The sequence below is a fragment of the Indicator indicator genome, chromosome 4 (assembly GCF_027791375.1).
Source record: "Indicator indicator isolate 239-I01 chromosome 4, UM_Iind_1.1, whole genome shotgun sequence".
Lineage (NCBI taxonomy): Eukaryota > Metazoa > Chordata > Aves > Piciformes > Indicatoridae > Indicator > Indicator indicator.
The window spans coordinates 28,380,697-28,396,890 of record NC_072013.1 but is presented as its reverse complement, the minus strand read 5'-3'; the positions used below and the strand labels follow the sequence as shown (position 1 = coordinate 28,396,890).

The window sequence follows — 16,194 nt, the reverse complement described above, 5'->3', positions numbered from 1 at the left end:
CCAGAAGAAAGCAAAAACCTGTGGGTCTCATTAGGTTTGTAAACTGTGTGCTCAATAGCTGCACATCTTCCTGAATAGCCTGAAGTCCGAATAACCCTAAAAAGAATGGTAGAAGCATTTTCAACCTTTTAAAGTTTTCCTAGGATAATTAATAGAAAAGAGCATGAGAATACTTTGGAAGTTTCATATAAAGAAGACTGCAGATCTATACTACTGTTTAATATCTGATTAAACTAGAAGCTTGCTCTTCAGATATTGAGAGATATAGGGACACTGGGTCAATGTGTTGACTACCATTTAATTTTAGCACACAGAGGAAGACTCTGGTAACCCTGACTAAGCTTTGAAGCAAACAGCCATGCTAATATTGTAGTAAAGCCATGATTTGCATTTCTGTTTAATGCAGAAGTATAAAATGCATTACTTTAAAGCATTACTAATGATCCTAAAGCACAGCATGGAGAAAAGAGCAAACAATCTTTAGTTTACTAATACCATTTAGTCCCTTCCTTATTTCAAGAGAGCAAAGTTCCTTTGTGGTCAAAGATATAATGAACGCAAAAAGGTGAAGTAGAAGTTAGTCTCCTATCCTCTGTACTACGACAGTCTGAGGCTAAAAGGGGCTACTGCAACTACCTGCTCTAATCTCATGCACTCGTAATTTTCATACCAATTCCAGAACGCACAATAAAATTATAGCCTAAAAGGCTTTGATTTAATGCTTTCAAATGATGTAGTGTAGTTGTTCCAATGGACAGTTACTCTCTCTTTTAAAATGTGTTTAATTTTCAGCCAACAGAGAGTGGATCTCATCAGGTTGCTCAGGTAAAAGGCACACAATCATCAGAAATCTTTTCCACATGTAGGTGTTTATAAGATATGGTCAGGTCCTCTCTCAACCTCATCTTGAATAAACAAGAGAGATGATCATTCCTGTGCCTACCACTACAAGGCAGAGTATCTCTTCGGCAATTCCCCTGTAGTATGAAGTATTCTCACTTAAAACCACCTTCCCAGACCTGCTAGATAATTAGTTTTTATTTGATTTAAGACAGAATAAGTCAGTTTGGCTTAATACTATGTACAGAGCACATTAAAATACTCTGCACAGGTCTGTTTTATCATAAAAATTAATAATAACCACATTTGACAAAACATATTCTTTATAAACCCTCATTTACGTTAGTAATAATGTCTTTTCTGAGTCACTGTTGACCATATCCTGTATCACATTTCCATAATTTCATTAGAGGCAAATGTCAATTTTACAACCTTATACATACCTGAGCCATTCCATTTACCACAAGAAATATGGGCACACCTTAGTTTTTCCAGTAAGAATAAAAAATTAGTTTTGAGAGTGATTGTTTCACCTCAGCCCTACTTCTGGATCAAACAGAAATCTCATCTTTATTGCAATAAAAAAGAAACATGTGATCTTTCTTCTTCTCAATAGCAATTTAATGAAAAGATCTGCTTTCTTTTGTATCATGATTGAGGATTTGTAATATTTTTATCTTTTCTTGGACCTAAATTATAGTCAGAAGTTTTTTACATCCCTTTAATACTTTCAAGTAATATGAGTGGTTTTGACTTAACAAGGCCATGAGCCATGAATTCTCTGTCTCTGCTCTTAAGAAAAATGTGTGCATTCATACATGACTAATTTCCAAATTTTATCTTTAAAGGTTCCAAACTACAGGAAAAATCAGTTAAACTATTACAGAGGTTGTTACTGTAAGATTTGGAGATGTTGCAGGCCCCTTTGGTTTTTTGAGTGTAAATTAACTGTGTCCCTCAAGAATAAAAGCTACATGAATTCAACAAGTCCTAGTGCCGGGTTCTGCAATTTGACCACAACAACCCCATGCAGTGCTACAGGCTGGGGTCAGAGTGTCTGGAGATCAGGCAGACAGAAAGGGACCTGGGGGTACTGGTTGACAGCAGATGAACATGAGCCAGGAGTGTGCCCAGGTGGCCAAGAAGACCAGTAGCATCCTGGCCTGCATCAGGAATAGTGTGGCCAGCAGGAGCAGGGAAGTCATTCTGCCCCTGTACTCAACACTGGTTAGACCACACCTTGAGTACTGTGTCCAGTTCTGGGCTCCTCAATTTAAGAGGGACATTGAGATACTTGAACGTGTCCAGAGAAGGGCAAGGAGGCTGGTGAGAGGTCTGGAGCACAAGCCCTATGAGGAGAGGCTGAGGGAGCTGGGGTTGTTTAGCCTGTGGAAGAGGAGGCTCAGGGGAGACCTTATTGCTCTCTACACTACCTGAAAGGAGGTTGTAGACAGGTGGGGGTTGGTCTCCCAGGCAACCAGCAACAGAACAAGAGGACACAGTCTCAAGCTGCACCAGAGGAAATTTAGGCTCAGGTGAGGAGAAAGTTCTTCAGAGAAAGAGTAATTGATCAGTGGAATGGGCTGCCCAGGGAGGTGGTGGAGTCACCATCCCTGGAGGTGTTAAAAAAAAAATTGGATGTGGCACTTGCAGCCATGGTTTAGTTGTCAGGAGGTGTTAGGTATTAGCTAATAGGTTGAACTTGATGATCTCTGAGGTCTTTTCCGACCTGGTTGATTCTGTGATTCTGAATGAAAAGCAGCATGCTGTTTCCCCAGAAAGTTAAATAAAGAGTATTAAAAGTGAGCAGTCAAAGCATTACTCTTTTATAGACACAGCAAACATATCTATTATCACACACTGTAATAGGAACAAACAGAACAAAATTCCATTGCACAGAAAAAGCCAATCTTAGAAAGCACAATTCAGGAATTTTCTGATGTCGTGATAAAGCGATTCTCCTAGTGACATATGACTGTATGGAGATATCACTTATCAGCTAACAGCACTAAATGAGTAACGATCCAAGAGTTAACTAGGAACCACTATTCTTTATTTCAGTTCTCTTGCCTGCTATGCTGCAAGGACTGAGAAAAGAAAGTTAAATATAACAGCTAGATTAAATACTTAATATTAAAAGACATGACAAAGGAGCTTTGACTGATAAAGATAAATGTAGACATACATAGGGGAAAAGAAGAGCAAAGATAGAGAATCTCAATATTCAGCTATATGTTTACTGTATGCTCCAAGACTTCATGAACTCCAACTTTACTTTGCAGCACTTCCTTTTGTGTTTACAAATACCAACGTCATGAATTCAGGACTCTCACAGATGCCACCAGCTTCTCTATTAGTTGTACTGTAGGAAGGGTTTTTTGGTGACAGATTACAGTATGTAGCAATTTTCCTGCTTCCAAAGATGACACATAATGTGATATAGAAGCACAAACAGAAACATTTGGAAGCTAATAATAAATAGTCCAAAGATCCTAACAGTAGAAAATGAGAAAACAGGCACTTCAAATTCAGACAAATAGTCTTCTGAAAATGATCCCTTATTGATAATACAAGATTTTGACATTCTCACTGTGAAGTGCTCTGAGATCTCAGCGTTTTTAAGGCAGCATGCAACCTAAACGTAGTAACTAGTACAAACTAGCAACAACATGGTTGTACATGAGTCCATATGGTGTACAAATGCACACATATGACCATAAGAGAGAAATTCATTTTAAGGGAGAGGATACCCTGTTAATGCTCAATCTATTGTCTCCCTGCTAGGGAAGTGCCTCCACCACTTCCTGTCAGTAGAACCCACAGTTCTGCTGGGGCATTTGGTCTAGCCTGTGTATTCCAGCATCAGCACATCAAAACCCACAGAATCCCAGAATCATTTGGGCTGCAAAAGACGTTAAAGATCAAGTCCAAGCATTTCCTTAGAGATTTCAAGACCTTTCTCAGCAAAAGCTGTAGTTTATAAGCAAGACAGGATATTAAGGTTGCATACTGTAACACTTTATGAACTGATGGGTTTGGAGCACACGACTTGGAGCAGGCAGTCTGCAGGGACCAGATGCTTGTGCTGCTACAGAAGTTCTGTAATAAATCTGTAGCTGCAGACTTTGCATTCAGCTTTCCCATATGCACCCAAACAGCACGAAAGAACAGAACTTGCTATGTTTCAAAGCAAAATCAGAAGAGAAAGTAGAATTCTAACCAAAGGAAAATCTTTGTTGGCTGTATAAGCTTGTGTTTCTACCAAAAAAGGATCAAGGCTCTGTGCCACATGTGAACACTACACAAGTATCCATCAAGACTTCAACCACTACAAAGCTGAGAGAGGAGAAAATAAAAGCACAAAATAACATTTACCACTTTCGTTCTCTGCACAGCAAATTAAGCCTCCTCAAAGTCAGTATAAGACAATTGCTGAGCTCTGCCATCATCACCTGGCACCCAGCTGATACAAACCCCAACACAACGACACCCAACGCAGACATTCAACATCACTGTCATCTCTAGAGCACCCTATGGCATATGCCAATTCTGCTTGTGGGTGCTGCTAGAGACTGGGAAAGGCAGTAACTAGGTTTGGAAGACTCAAAGGAAATTGGCACAAAACAACTCACTATCTATACAGCTCGAGACTTGTAAGGAGGGAATAAAATTCCCAAGGAGGTTCCATCTTATTTTTAACTGCTCCCACCCGTTTCCTCAGCATGCTCAGGCAGTTTAAGATAAAGCCTTGAACATCTCAAAGAACTCTGCAGGGAGCAGAAATTACAAGGAACTCAAAGAAAAGCAAATGAATTGAAACAAACCCTGCACAGATTAAGAGTATGCCCAAAGAGCATCTTTTAGGATGCGTTTAAGTATTTAAAAAAAAAAAACAAAACAACAAAAAAACAACTTTCCCCAGATGGAAAACACTACAGGACGGTTTAACAAATATTACAGAATCTGTTAAGACTTCTTAACAAAAAAAGGGTAGAGGCCAGTGAATTATAAATGCTATCTATGTGCAATTCCCTTTAAGCACACAGGATTCTCACTTTTGGGGGGTTATTATCTAGGGGATATATTGACTGATATGCAAGCAAAGAGCTTAGACACAGTGGAATAAAAATGACCATTTCCTAAATGAATAAGTGTGATAAATATTAGAGATATTAAAAAGTGCCAGCTTTGGCAATAAATGAGCTCTGCCAACTTCTAACCAGTTCTAGACCACAGACAGGTCTTTTTATTTTGTGGAGAAGGGCCACTCAGATGTATTTAGCATTCATAAACAAAGTAATTTCTTTTCAAATAAACATGATACCCTCTAGGCACCTGAAGAAGTTATTCAGATTTTTAGAAGGATTTGGCTCATTTGAGTGTTGAATTCTTTTGCAGACCTTGCTAAAAGCATTGCATTCAGCACTGGAAAAAGTCCAAAGAGACAAAGGTAAGAAAACAGCTCATTAGCAAATCACAGAGCAGTTTCCTGTAATAATCAGGTAATTTTGTAAGTAACTCAAAAGGTGATATATGGAACTGAATAGTTATTAACCCTGTACTCATTATGTTAATTTTTAATACATTACTGACTATCTTGGCACTAAGAATTAAATTTCAGCAGCAATGCCATGATCATTTTAATTGCATTAAAATCCAAGCTCACTTGTATTTAAATGCTCAGAAATTGAGATCTGAAAATAAGGTCTAACAAGCTGAGTTTGGCTTGTTCTCTTGAACTGAGCCAATAATCAAAATGGTTAGACTTAGTAGTATAGTAAAAAAAATTAACTGGCTTTCAACTCAACAGCAAGTTAGAGACATTCAAAAATCCCTGGAAACTGGCTCTAGATTATATTAAATTTAGTCTTGTGAACACAGAAAGAACCCGGCCAAGGGTCTGGAAAACAGGGGAAGATGAGAGTCATCACCACACGTTTTAAGGAATCAAGTGGTTCACCAGCACAGGGCCTTTTGGTTTGTCTAAGGCACCTGAAAGCATGGCATACTAGTAACATTCACTGAAGACCCAAAGTAACAGATTTCAGATTGCCTAAGGGCTGTAAAGTCAAAGGTTTTATTGTTTCAGCTTTCCTATAATATCCATCCCATGGACAGTCATTACATGACCTTCTAATGTGGCCAAGGATATCAGACTACAGCCAATTCGATCATTAACAAACAAACATTTTAGATAAAGAAACAGAGACATCAAAAAGAATATGGCATAGTCATAGCATTCTTTTGGAGTGACAATCTCTGGCACAAAGGTCACTGTTGGAACAATGAAGTTGATCAAGAGATGACTTTATTTTGTGCTGCTTCTGGAGGTAGCTTTACTTTCTAACAAGCAGCATTATGTAAAGACATTGAAGAGTGAGAGCGTTAAGAAAGCATTAGGAGAAGACCTTCCACTAGATGTGGTCTCTGGAACTCCCTCTGTGGCGTTCCCTTGGTAGTAGTGCTCAGGAAAGTGCCTGACCTGTCCACTCAGGTACTTATTCCCCGAGCAAATAAGCTCATGAGTTGCTCCATAGCCCTGGCACTTCCTCATGCATGACAAGTTCATAGTTTAATCTGTACCAACCCTAAAATGAACATATTCAAGAGGCAGGGATAATCATGGATAATCCTTCCTGGATTATCCAGTGCATACAGGAGGTAAATAATCCATACCATCCACAAAGGTGAAACAGAAAGCCCCACTGGTGCACTGACCACACTCTTGGACCCATGTGAAGGATAGTAAGACCCTGACCATCTCTCCTGCATCCCATTCTCCAAAGAACCATGGATGGCAACAGTACCTGGTCCTAGCTCAGCTCTGTGAGGTGAGGGAAGACTTCTTGTCCACCTCATCCCAATCTGCAAGGAATGACCAACAACCTCGCCTCTACAATGAAACAAAAATACTTGTCCAAAGGATTTTTACCTTCCCTCCTCAGCATGGAATTGTACAGCTGTCACACCTAATTTTGTAGAAGTTCTCATGAAGCTTTGAAGTCTTCTACCCTGGTCATCCACAAGGAAATAAAGGTAGCACTTACAGATGCTTCTATGTGATGGGACACTAGGAATGGCAGTCTGAGTCTCCTTTCATCTCAGGATACCACTAATGCTCTTTAAGAGCTTACTAACAGCAAACATGACTAAACTGCTCTGTCCTTCAGTAGATTAATGTTTAATAAAGCTACAATCTGTGTCTATTTACCATAAATCCATCTCTCCTGTATGAAAGCTTAGTAAGCCAGCAATGAACAGTTTTAATACTGAGTCATTTTCCCATGATTTCCTTTCAGTCATTGCAATGTGAAATTGGCTCTCATTTATTAAATTGCCATTGACACTTAGGTTGAGACTAGATGCCTTTTTTCTCTTTCAACCTCTGGCTCTTCTGAAGCAATTGACTGTTAAAACATGATAGACATTTATTTAATTGGTTTCTGAGCAAATTCTAAGTCATACAAAAGCATAGGGGTCATGAAGAGAAAATCTTTGGGTTTTACTGACATTTCAGAACATTATCATTAGATGAGACCTTGAGATATCCTGCATGTTAGTTAATGGTTGCTCTGCTTTCATGTATAATGACTTATTTCATACAGAAGAGCTAATATCTATAAATTTTTCATTTGCTGCCTAGAAATTTCAATAAAAACTAAGACATTTGAATTCAGTGTGTTTCAGATATCAAATTATCACTGCAGAGATTTTTCTTTTCAGCTGCTTAAAATGGTCATATGCAGAGAACGTAGTTCCTCTTTTTACCTCTCAAAATAACAGGTTTCATTGGATGAGAGACACTGTTTAGCACAAAGGCTTCTTAGTTTTGCAATGTTTTTAGCTCTGCTCACCTGTAGCATTAAACATAAAAAAAAAATAAAATTAAAACCTCCATCTTGCTTGAGATGTTGTTTCACCAGGAGATAAGAGTCCATGTGCATGTATTACATGTATCATCCCAGCTGTCAGAAGAGAGCTTTCATGTTTAAGAGATTTAAGATTATGGATCAGAGGACACTTGCTTCCCCTTAAGTAATAATAATAAATATGCTAATGCTTTTAGTGTCAATGTTAATACCCTATTTGTGAAGACTCAGAGACAGGCTGAAGCAAGCGTGGTTTGAAGACAGGATTTGAAGATGAGCTATTCCCAAAGAGTACAGGGAAGCAAAAATCATGTCCTTAGGGCACCACCACTTCGTTGTGGAAGAGTAAGTCCTCTTCCACACACAGGAGTAACAGACTGAGGCTTTAAGGCAAAATTCTGTTTGGGACAGCTTGCTCTCATTAGCAACAAGGATTAGATGTTCAGTTTCAGCCCAGATCTTCCTTGGGACTACGTATTGAATGTGTCATTCAGGGATAAATAGCTGAGATCTGATACAGTAAGTCCACACATACTAAGTGGGAGTAATTCCACTAAAGTTATTAAGTTGTATTTTAATTTCAAGCGTACTAATTTAAAGTCTGTAACTATCAAAGAAACATATGCACATGTGTTTATTTTTACTCCATCAAATTACTAGGATTGTAAATCACCATAGAAACCTGCTGTAACACTCTAAGAAATTTCATTCTTCTTTAGTACATTAACCTTCTTGTTCCCTGAATTTGAATTCCAAAACAAAGCCATTTCAACACACTGAGTGACTGAATGAAATGCATGATAAATTTGTGGGAAATGTTGCAAAAACATTCCAGTGTGACAATGTAGATATATTTGGAACAGTTTAGGATGTAATACTATATGTTAGGTTGGAAAACATCCTTGAATGATGGAAACTGATGGAAACTGAAAAGTTGAGAAATTTTTCACTAATTATCATGTGTCATGAGCACATGTGTTTTGCAAGATAAGAAGCTTACTGAAAATTTAAGGAGAATGGGAAATCATGTGATGCAAAGATATCTAGAGACATTGCTGAAGCTTTGAAAAGTAGACTGGAAGAAACCTCTAAGGTCACATCCAGGCTGTTGGACAAAGCAGTTTAGAGAAGTAATTCAAAACTTGGGGCAGTAAACCTCTATTGCAACCTACTCTGGACAGGGCTTGAATGGGTAATGAAGGAACTAAGGCAAAGGAAAAGAGCCACCCTGGCATGACTAGTATCTGTACCACTATTTCTACCATTTTTCAGCTGGGTTTTATGTTTTCTCATTTGCTTTGGTGAAGCAAACACTTTCCTGGTGGAGTTAAAGGTAGGAAGGCTGCCTGGATACAACACAGCTTTCCATTCTTTTGCTAAACCAAATCCCAACTTTGGCCAAGGTCCTGCAGGTAAAAGCAAACTGCCTGATCTTTACACTCATACAGACCCAGGGATACCCAATAAGGGCACTACAGGCTGATGGTGCTGTTGCTTTTGCAGACTTACAGGCTGTAAGGGATACAAAACACCAAAACATTCAAACACGTGCTCAAGTTCTTACATTTATCTTGTCTCTATTCTTCCATAACAGGTTGATTAGATGCAACTACCAATGACAAGATCCAGAAGTTCCTGAAATCCTTCCACTGTTTTACATAGTCTTTGGATCCAGGCCTAAGTTTAGGCCTGTTGGAAACCTAAGTCACAGATTTTACAGCCATATTAATTCTCTGACTAAGCAGCCACTACTGTGGTACAGACCAGAGAACACTGCTTACCATGACTTGAAGTTTATGACTCTAACTGCATTTTCGTTATCTATAAAACCAGACGTGCGGAAACTATGGAAGGAAACATCAGTAATTAAAGCATAGGTTCTCCTAATTGACTGCAAAGCATCGTTACAATCTAATTAAACTGCAGAATAATACAGGATTCTGGCTTAACATGGTTTTGAGTTTACACAACAGGACAGAATGCATTTACAGGAGTTTACGATATAAAAGCTGGCTTTTAACACTGTCTGAATCAACACTGGGAAGTTAGGGTATTAGTGTGTAAGTTAACATATCAAAGAATGTGGCATAGTGAAACACAAGAATCAAAAAATCAAAATCCTTGTTACTTTAAGAGAGAGGTGTTTGTGATGGCAAACTGAATTTCACAGCAGATGATTAACAAGAACTGATGTTGCATCTGGATGATGTAAGACTAAATCAGTGTAGCAACTTCATCTTGGTATAGCTGAACAAGCTGCATCATCATCCTATATGACAAAACAAATTCAACTGCAGCAACAACTTCAAAACTCTGCAAGCACCAGACCTTTTAAGATATTAATCTACCATGATGCTTCCTCACCCTCCATTGGACACTTGCTTTTAACTTCTTATGAGGGAAAACTTCATAGAGCTTGAATGCCTAATTTCAGTTGATGTATATCAGGTCCACAGAAGCCATAGGAGCATCACCAATCTCCACTGACCAGAAATCTAGACCTAAACCTATTATGTCTTGCCTACATTCAAATTATTGCAGGTGGAAACCCTCCCATCTGAATTCAGTTCTCTAAAATATCCACTCACTGCACATATCACAGAGAAATCAAGGCCTCAGGACAATTCACTTGGTCTGTCCTGGAAGAAGATGAATCACTCTCCACAGATGACTTTCTCCTTAAATCAGCTTTTGAAGAAACCTAAATGACCAGTCCTTTCAGAGGACTAAAGTCCTGTAGTACTTCCACCTTACATTGCTGCCAGTTGTGTCACATCTTCTGCATATCCCTTAAGGAAGACACAAAAGCCAGAAGTTCTAGCTGAGAGATTTTAGCTTGGAGAGATCAATCTCTACTGCTATTAAATCCTATACTAATTATGATGATGGATATGTCAGTGTCCTGGATACAAGCAGAAGATCCAAGCCAATCAACTCATTTCATTGCAACTCACAGATGCCAATAGTTTTCAGAATAATAATGATGTAAGTTAGACACTAAATTATGTTCTTGGACTAATATGAAGACCGATTTCCTATTGATTTGAACAGTTAAGTCCATTAAAATTATTTAGTATTTAGGCAAAGGAGACACAGAAAACATTTACCATAACGAAAAAATAAAGGCATATTTCCAAAGCATCAAACCAGTCCTTTTTTAAAACATTGAGGTTTTGATCCAACATATAAATAAGAATGGAGTAGCATGCAGTTAAGAATTGGTTAGTAAATTACATGCTGTTACAGTCCCGTTTCTAAGTACATAGTGGACATGAATTCTTGTTATCTAGATCGTTACCTCCTTTACTCATACCTTCTCTGTGTCAATTCCTTTCGACATGGACCACGTTGAGACAATGTAATCCATGACTCTTTCACTAAGGCCTTTTGGGACTTGATATAATTTTAGGAAATCCCTCACATTGTTCAGCATCTCATGGTATCGGTTGGTGTTGGCATACATTTGCTGGAAAATGGTGGTGACGTTCCCAAAGATAGTTGCATAAAGAAGTGCTGGAAAAAAACCACAAAAATAATTAAAATCAAATATGTAGGTTCCAATAAATGCTACTCATAATTCAAGTATCATGTCAAAACCAATTTCACGTATGGTTACAAATCACTACAAATACATCACTGTAAAACTTCTCTTAATGTACACATACAAATACAGAGTTGTTCACTGGATTCACCCATCCAGGTCATACAGTCACTTGATGTGCCTTAATTTACAAATATGGACTGTGCTGGGTTAACACAGCGTGCTCTCCCCCAACACAGAAGGGAGGGAAAATAATACCCCCCAAAAAGACCCCAAAAACCCACCACCAGCACCAAAAACCCAAACAACTCCCCCCAAAAGCAAACAAACACACACACATAAAAAACAACCTCAAACAACAACTGACCAAACAAAAACAAAACAAAAAACCCCAAACAAACAAAAAAAACAAAACCACAAAAAAAACAAACCCAAACTCTGGGTTGAGATGAAGAGCTCTATTGGAAAATGAGTTAATACAGTGCACAATTACTTCAACTTGTTTGCAGAAAAAAAACACAGCAAAATGCAGAAGAGGCAGCAGAAGCCAGCGACCGATCTCCCTCCCCACACTGGCCAACAGCCAGGCCAGTGGAACGAAAGAAAAAAAAAAGCAATCAGCACCCCAAACCCAGAAACCAAAAGCAGCAACCAGAACAGGAAGCATCTCTTGATACAATCGGAACTTCGAGCCCTGAAATTGGAGCCCCATAATACTTTGCTCTAGTCAGCACTCTCACTTTGAAACTGGTAGGACTGCAGCATGGTATTGAATATCAGCAGCAGATTCAGCTCAACACATGCTGACACAGGGATTTATTTTAAAATAGTGCATTTTAACTCCATACTCATCCAAACTAAACCTTAAAGGCACTACCCAAAGAATCATACAGATCTCTTGTAAGATCAGCTCAGCTAGCATGTGCTACAAGTACAGGGTGGCCTCAGTCCCCCCCCCCCCCCCAAAAAAAAAAAAAGAAATTAAATGAAGAAGAACAGAATCTGGGAAGCTTGGCAAGGAGATATCTACACAAAGGAGGTCCTGTGTCAATGACCAAGATATGCACATGAAAGATTAAGTCCAGCTTCACAGCCAGCCCCACCAGATAACTTTGGTATGTCATGTCAACTCTAAATGCCAGACACTAATGATTCCAAAGAGAGAAAAATTTGATTAGCAAACAGTAGAAAGTCCTATTTCCAAGGACATATTACTAAATCAGGACAAGGACATGGTACAGTAGGAAGCACTACCTCAGCCATTCTCTTCTGGTTTGATTCTCACCTTTCCAAACAGGCCACTGTTGCTGTCAGCTTAGTCAGCTCAGCTGTGCAACACCAAAGAAAGGCATGGCACATTTGAAAAAATTGTGGTTTAAGTAAGCATTTTCAACTGAAATGGCATCAGCCTCAGTATACTGTTACAAATCTAATGCAGTGAACCCTGCTGTTGGAGAAGTTAATTGCTGAAGCCTAAATTCAGCAAAGCATTTAAGCAAAAACTTAAATGCATATCTTCACTAGTGCTATCTTGAGTCATGGTGGATTGAAAGATGTTTTAAGTCAAGCAAATTTAAGGTGCCTTACTGATTTCCAAATGTAACCACCCTTGCAAGCAAGCCCAAAATGACATTGTTCCATTAGGCAGTACAGATTTTGCAGAAAAGAGAATTGTTCTGATATCTCATAACACCAATGTGCAGCACTGCTTCTGCTCTTGACATTATCAAATACACAGAAATGTGCCTGTCATTTTTAATAATCTTTGCTTGGAGGTTCTTTATAGCAGAATTCAGCTATGCATTTCCATATTGCTTTCCAAAAAGCATCCACAGCCTACAGATGGCAATAAATAACCCACTATGGAAGGACAAAATGCCTTCTGTCTCTCAGTGCATAATGTCTTCCCCCTATGCAACATATTTCTACCTCATTCCAGAACAGTCTTTTTATTTAATTACTAATTTACTGTTGTTCACCACCCCTATTTGAGCAGTGGTATTTTTAAAGAAATGTGATGCTTTCCTGATACCTAACAAAAATTGTATTTCTCACAATGCCTTTTACTATGCCCATCCAAAAATTACATGCTGATCTTCATCAGAAATATGGTGTTCATTGTATTTACAAAGTCCTGGGGACTTTTCATCTCAACACACAAGATGATATCAAATAAGGTCATACAATGTGTAGCAAAGGTGAACATGAGGGTTCAGTTTTAGAAAACACAGTAGACTAATATTCTGTGTGATGTCCAGAAATAAAGCTCTTTGTAAGGACAGGTTTTTTTCCTGGCTTTACTGATTGTTGTATTATATTTGTCAGTTACTGAAAGTTTCTGCACCCCTATATCCATTCATATATATATATATATACATAAACTCTTGCAAAGTGCAGAGCATAAGAGCATACAGATTATCAAAAAAGCCAAGAGAGATGAATGTCACCTGACTTTTTTCTTTCTTCTTTTCTTCAGCTTTCTCTGCTCTTCTAGTCTTCTGTAGTATGACAAACTTGATGAAGTGTCACTTAAGTGCAACATCCCTCATCCTTCTTAAGAATAGCTGCTGATTTATCATGAACTCAGTTGATCACATAGGTGAATGAACAGTATCTGTTGCTTTCTCATGTTAGATGCATTTCTAGATTATGTGACTACAAATGTGAAGAAAAACCATAAAGCTCCCCAAAACACTGCTTTTCTGCATGAATAAAATTTATGCAAGCCTGTAACTACAGCTAGGCTACAGCTAGACACATATACCCTAGCTGGCCACACAAACCTACAAAGAAGGCAGGCTGAAAACATGACATGGTGCCCTGTAAAGCTGGGGAAAAGGAAATTCAACTCTGACACCTACCAGGTTAGAAACAGCTAAGAATGCCATGGTGAAAACAGCTTGTCTGAAGCAACTAGCACCCAAGAAAACAACCAGCCAAACAAATAAACAAACTCTTTAGTACAGACAATTCGCAGAAAATTTACAGCCAGAAGATAAATTCTGTCTTCTAATATAGGATCCTGCAAAGCTGTGCTTAAACAGAGTATGTTTGTACAAGAAATTAAAGAAAGAATAAGTCATTGAATCAAGCTTGCAAAATCTTGCCAAGCTTCAAGAGCTGCACAGACAAAATCAATATTATTGCTCTGCTGGAAATCAAAGCCTTCCCTTGCCTCCTGTTGAAAATAGTAAAGACACATTGTTGAGTTCATCTAAATAATCCACTTCTCACACAGGTTACTGCACAGGGGGGAGGCCTTTAGAAAACATTTAAAGGGAACCTACTCTGAGGCATAGCTTTGAAGCTGTGAAAATCAAAGTCTTTCCTCACTTGTGCTTCCCTATGCCAGCACTGGTAGCTGTTGGAACTGGTTTGCTGCTTTTATTTGGGAGAGCACATTTTTCATAATTTGTCATGGAAAATCAACTTCTCTGTATATCAGCCCTCCACCCTTGTTCTCTACACAATACCTAGAAAAGGGAGTAATTTTTAAAAAGCCAATATTTGTTATTTTGCAGGTCTTGGTATGCAACAAACCAAGTTTGTGCTAGTAAGAAAACAATAAATACATAAATAAAAATTTGCATGGCAGTTGTTACACCTACTGTGACACTCCTCTGCTGGGAGATGGTCCTCTGCTTGGGAGGATCTTATGAAAAGAGGTTAGCCTGCTTTAAAAATAAATGTTACCTTCCCCATCCAAATTTAGGCTGAAGTAATTGCTTTAGCTGCAAATACAGCAGAGACGGCACTGCACAGAGAGATGAGCTGGATCAGCAAATCAGTTGGCAAGAGGTGTCTCAGCTCAGGAAGCTAACTGCCTCTGGAGCACATAGGAGATCCCACTCTACACAGATGCAGATGTGCAGACACATGCACATGTGGACATGCTGGTGACCATCAAGCATAGATGAGAGGGGAACTGCTGTTGCCTTTCTCAGCCCTCAAACGTTTAAGGCTTTTTATCAATTACTCAGTGACTGTAATTAGTAAACAAAGATTTCTCAGAGGATCCTTATTTAATGAGCAGTCATTGAAGTGCCAGGTGTGAACCTTCCCCCTCATCTTTAACAAAGGCAGAAGAGTCCTAGCAAGGGTATTTCACTTTTGCTGTATTTTCATTAATTTTGGCAGGCAGAACTGGCAGTAAATATCATCTACAAAAGGTTCTGAAGGAAATACAATGCTGTTCTTTTCTTGATAGGAAAATGATTTAAAAAATCCCTAAAGAAATCTCTAAAGGTATTAATCTCCCTATAGTAGCTCAATGGTTTTAATTTAGGCTCTCTGTTTACAAGAAATGGGAGATGACGTTACAGAGGTTGAAGGCAAAATTACCCAATTTCTTGAAATGACTAGTTAGGTCAAACTGCATTTATTCACCTTCTCTTTAATGAACTATATTTCTTCAGATGCTTCATGTTATGTTCCTACAGTCATGCCACACTCATTACTTAGTTATTCTATGAGTAGAAATCTGGAATACTCTTCATTAGATTCCATAGAGATCAATTTGATATAATGTAGAAATACTTTTTCTCAGTCCTAAAAACGATATAGATGGTTCAATTGTTATTTTAATTTCCATTTTTGCCCCTTAGCATTGAAAAATGTCCCTAAAATTATCTTCAAGGTACTAAGTGGTGTATAATTTGTATAGAAAACGTGTGCTGTTATATTTGTACATACATAAAACATTTTGGAATTATTTAGCAATAGTGTTACACTAATCTTTCTGCCTGTTTAAAAACAAATGTCACAGTTACTTAAATTATCCCAATGCATTTCAGATCTCATATTGTCTGGACTGTTTGCTAAATATGTCCAGACAGGAACATCTGTCCTTAGAAACTGAAGGTCTGACTGAGAGATATAATTTTCTATATGGTCTGCTGTATGTTAGAGTATTTTTAATCTAAGTATATACACTATGCCTCTAAA

General features: G+C 38.3%; 1 protein-coding gene across 1 annotated transcript in view; it reads right to left on the bottom strand.

Annotated features, from left to right (window-relative positions):
- The window catches only part of KCNH5 (potassium voltage-gated channel subfamily H member 5), a 154,723-nt gene that overhangs the window by 36,933 nt on the left and 101,596 nt on the right, over positions 1-16,194 (bottom strand). The window contains exon 8 of the mRNA XM_054400289.1: positions 11,023-11,222. Coding sequence (XP_054256264.1) covers positions 11,023-11,222 — 200 coding nt within the window. The remainder of the gene's footprint in view (positions 1-11,022; positions 11,223-16,194) is intronic.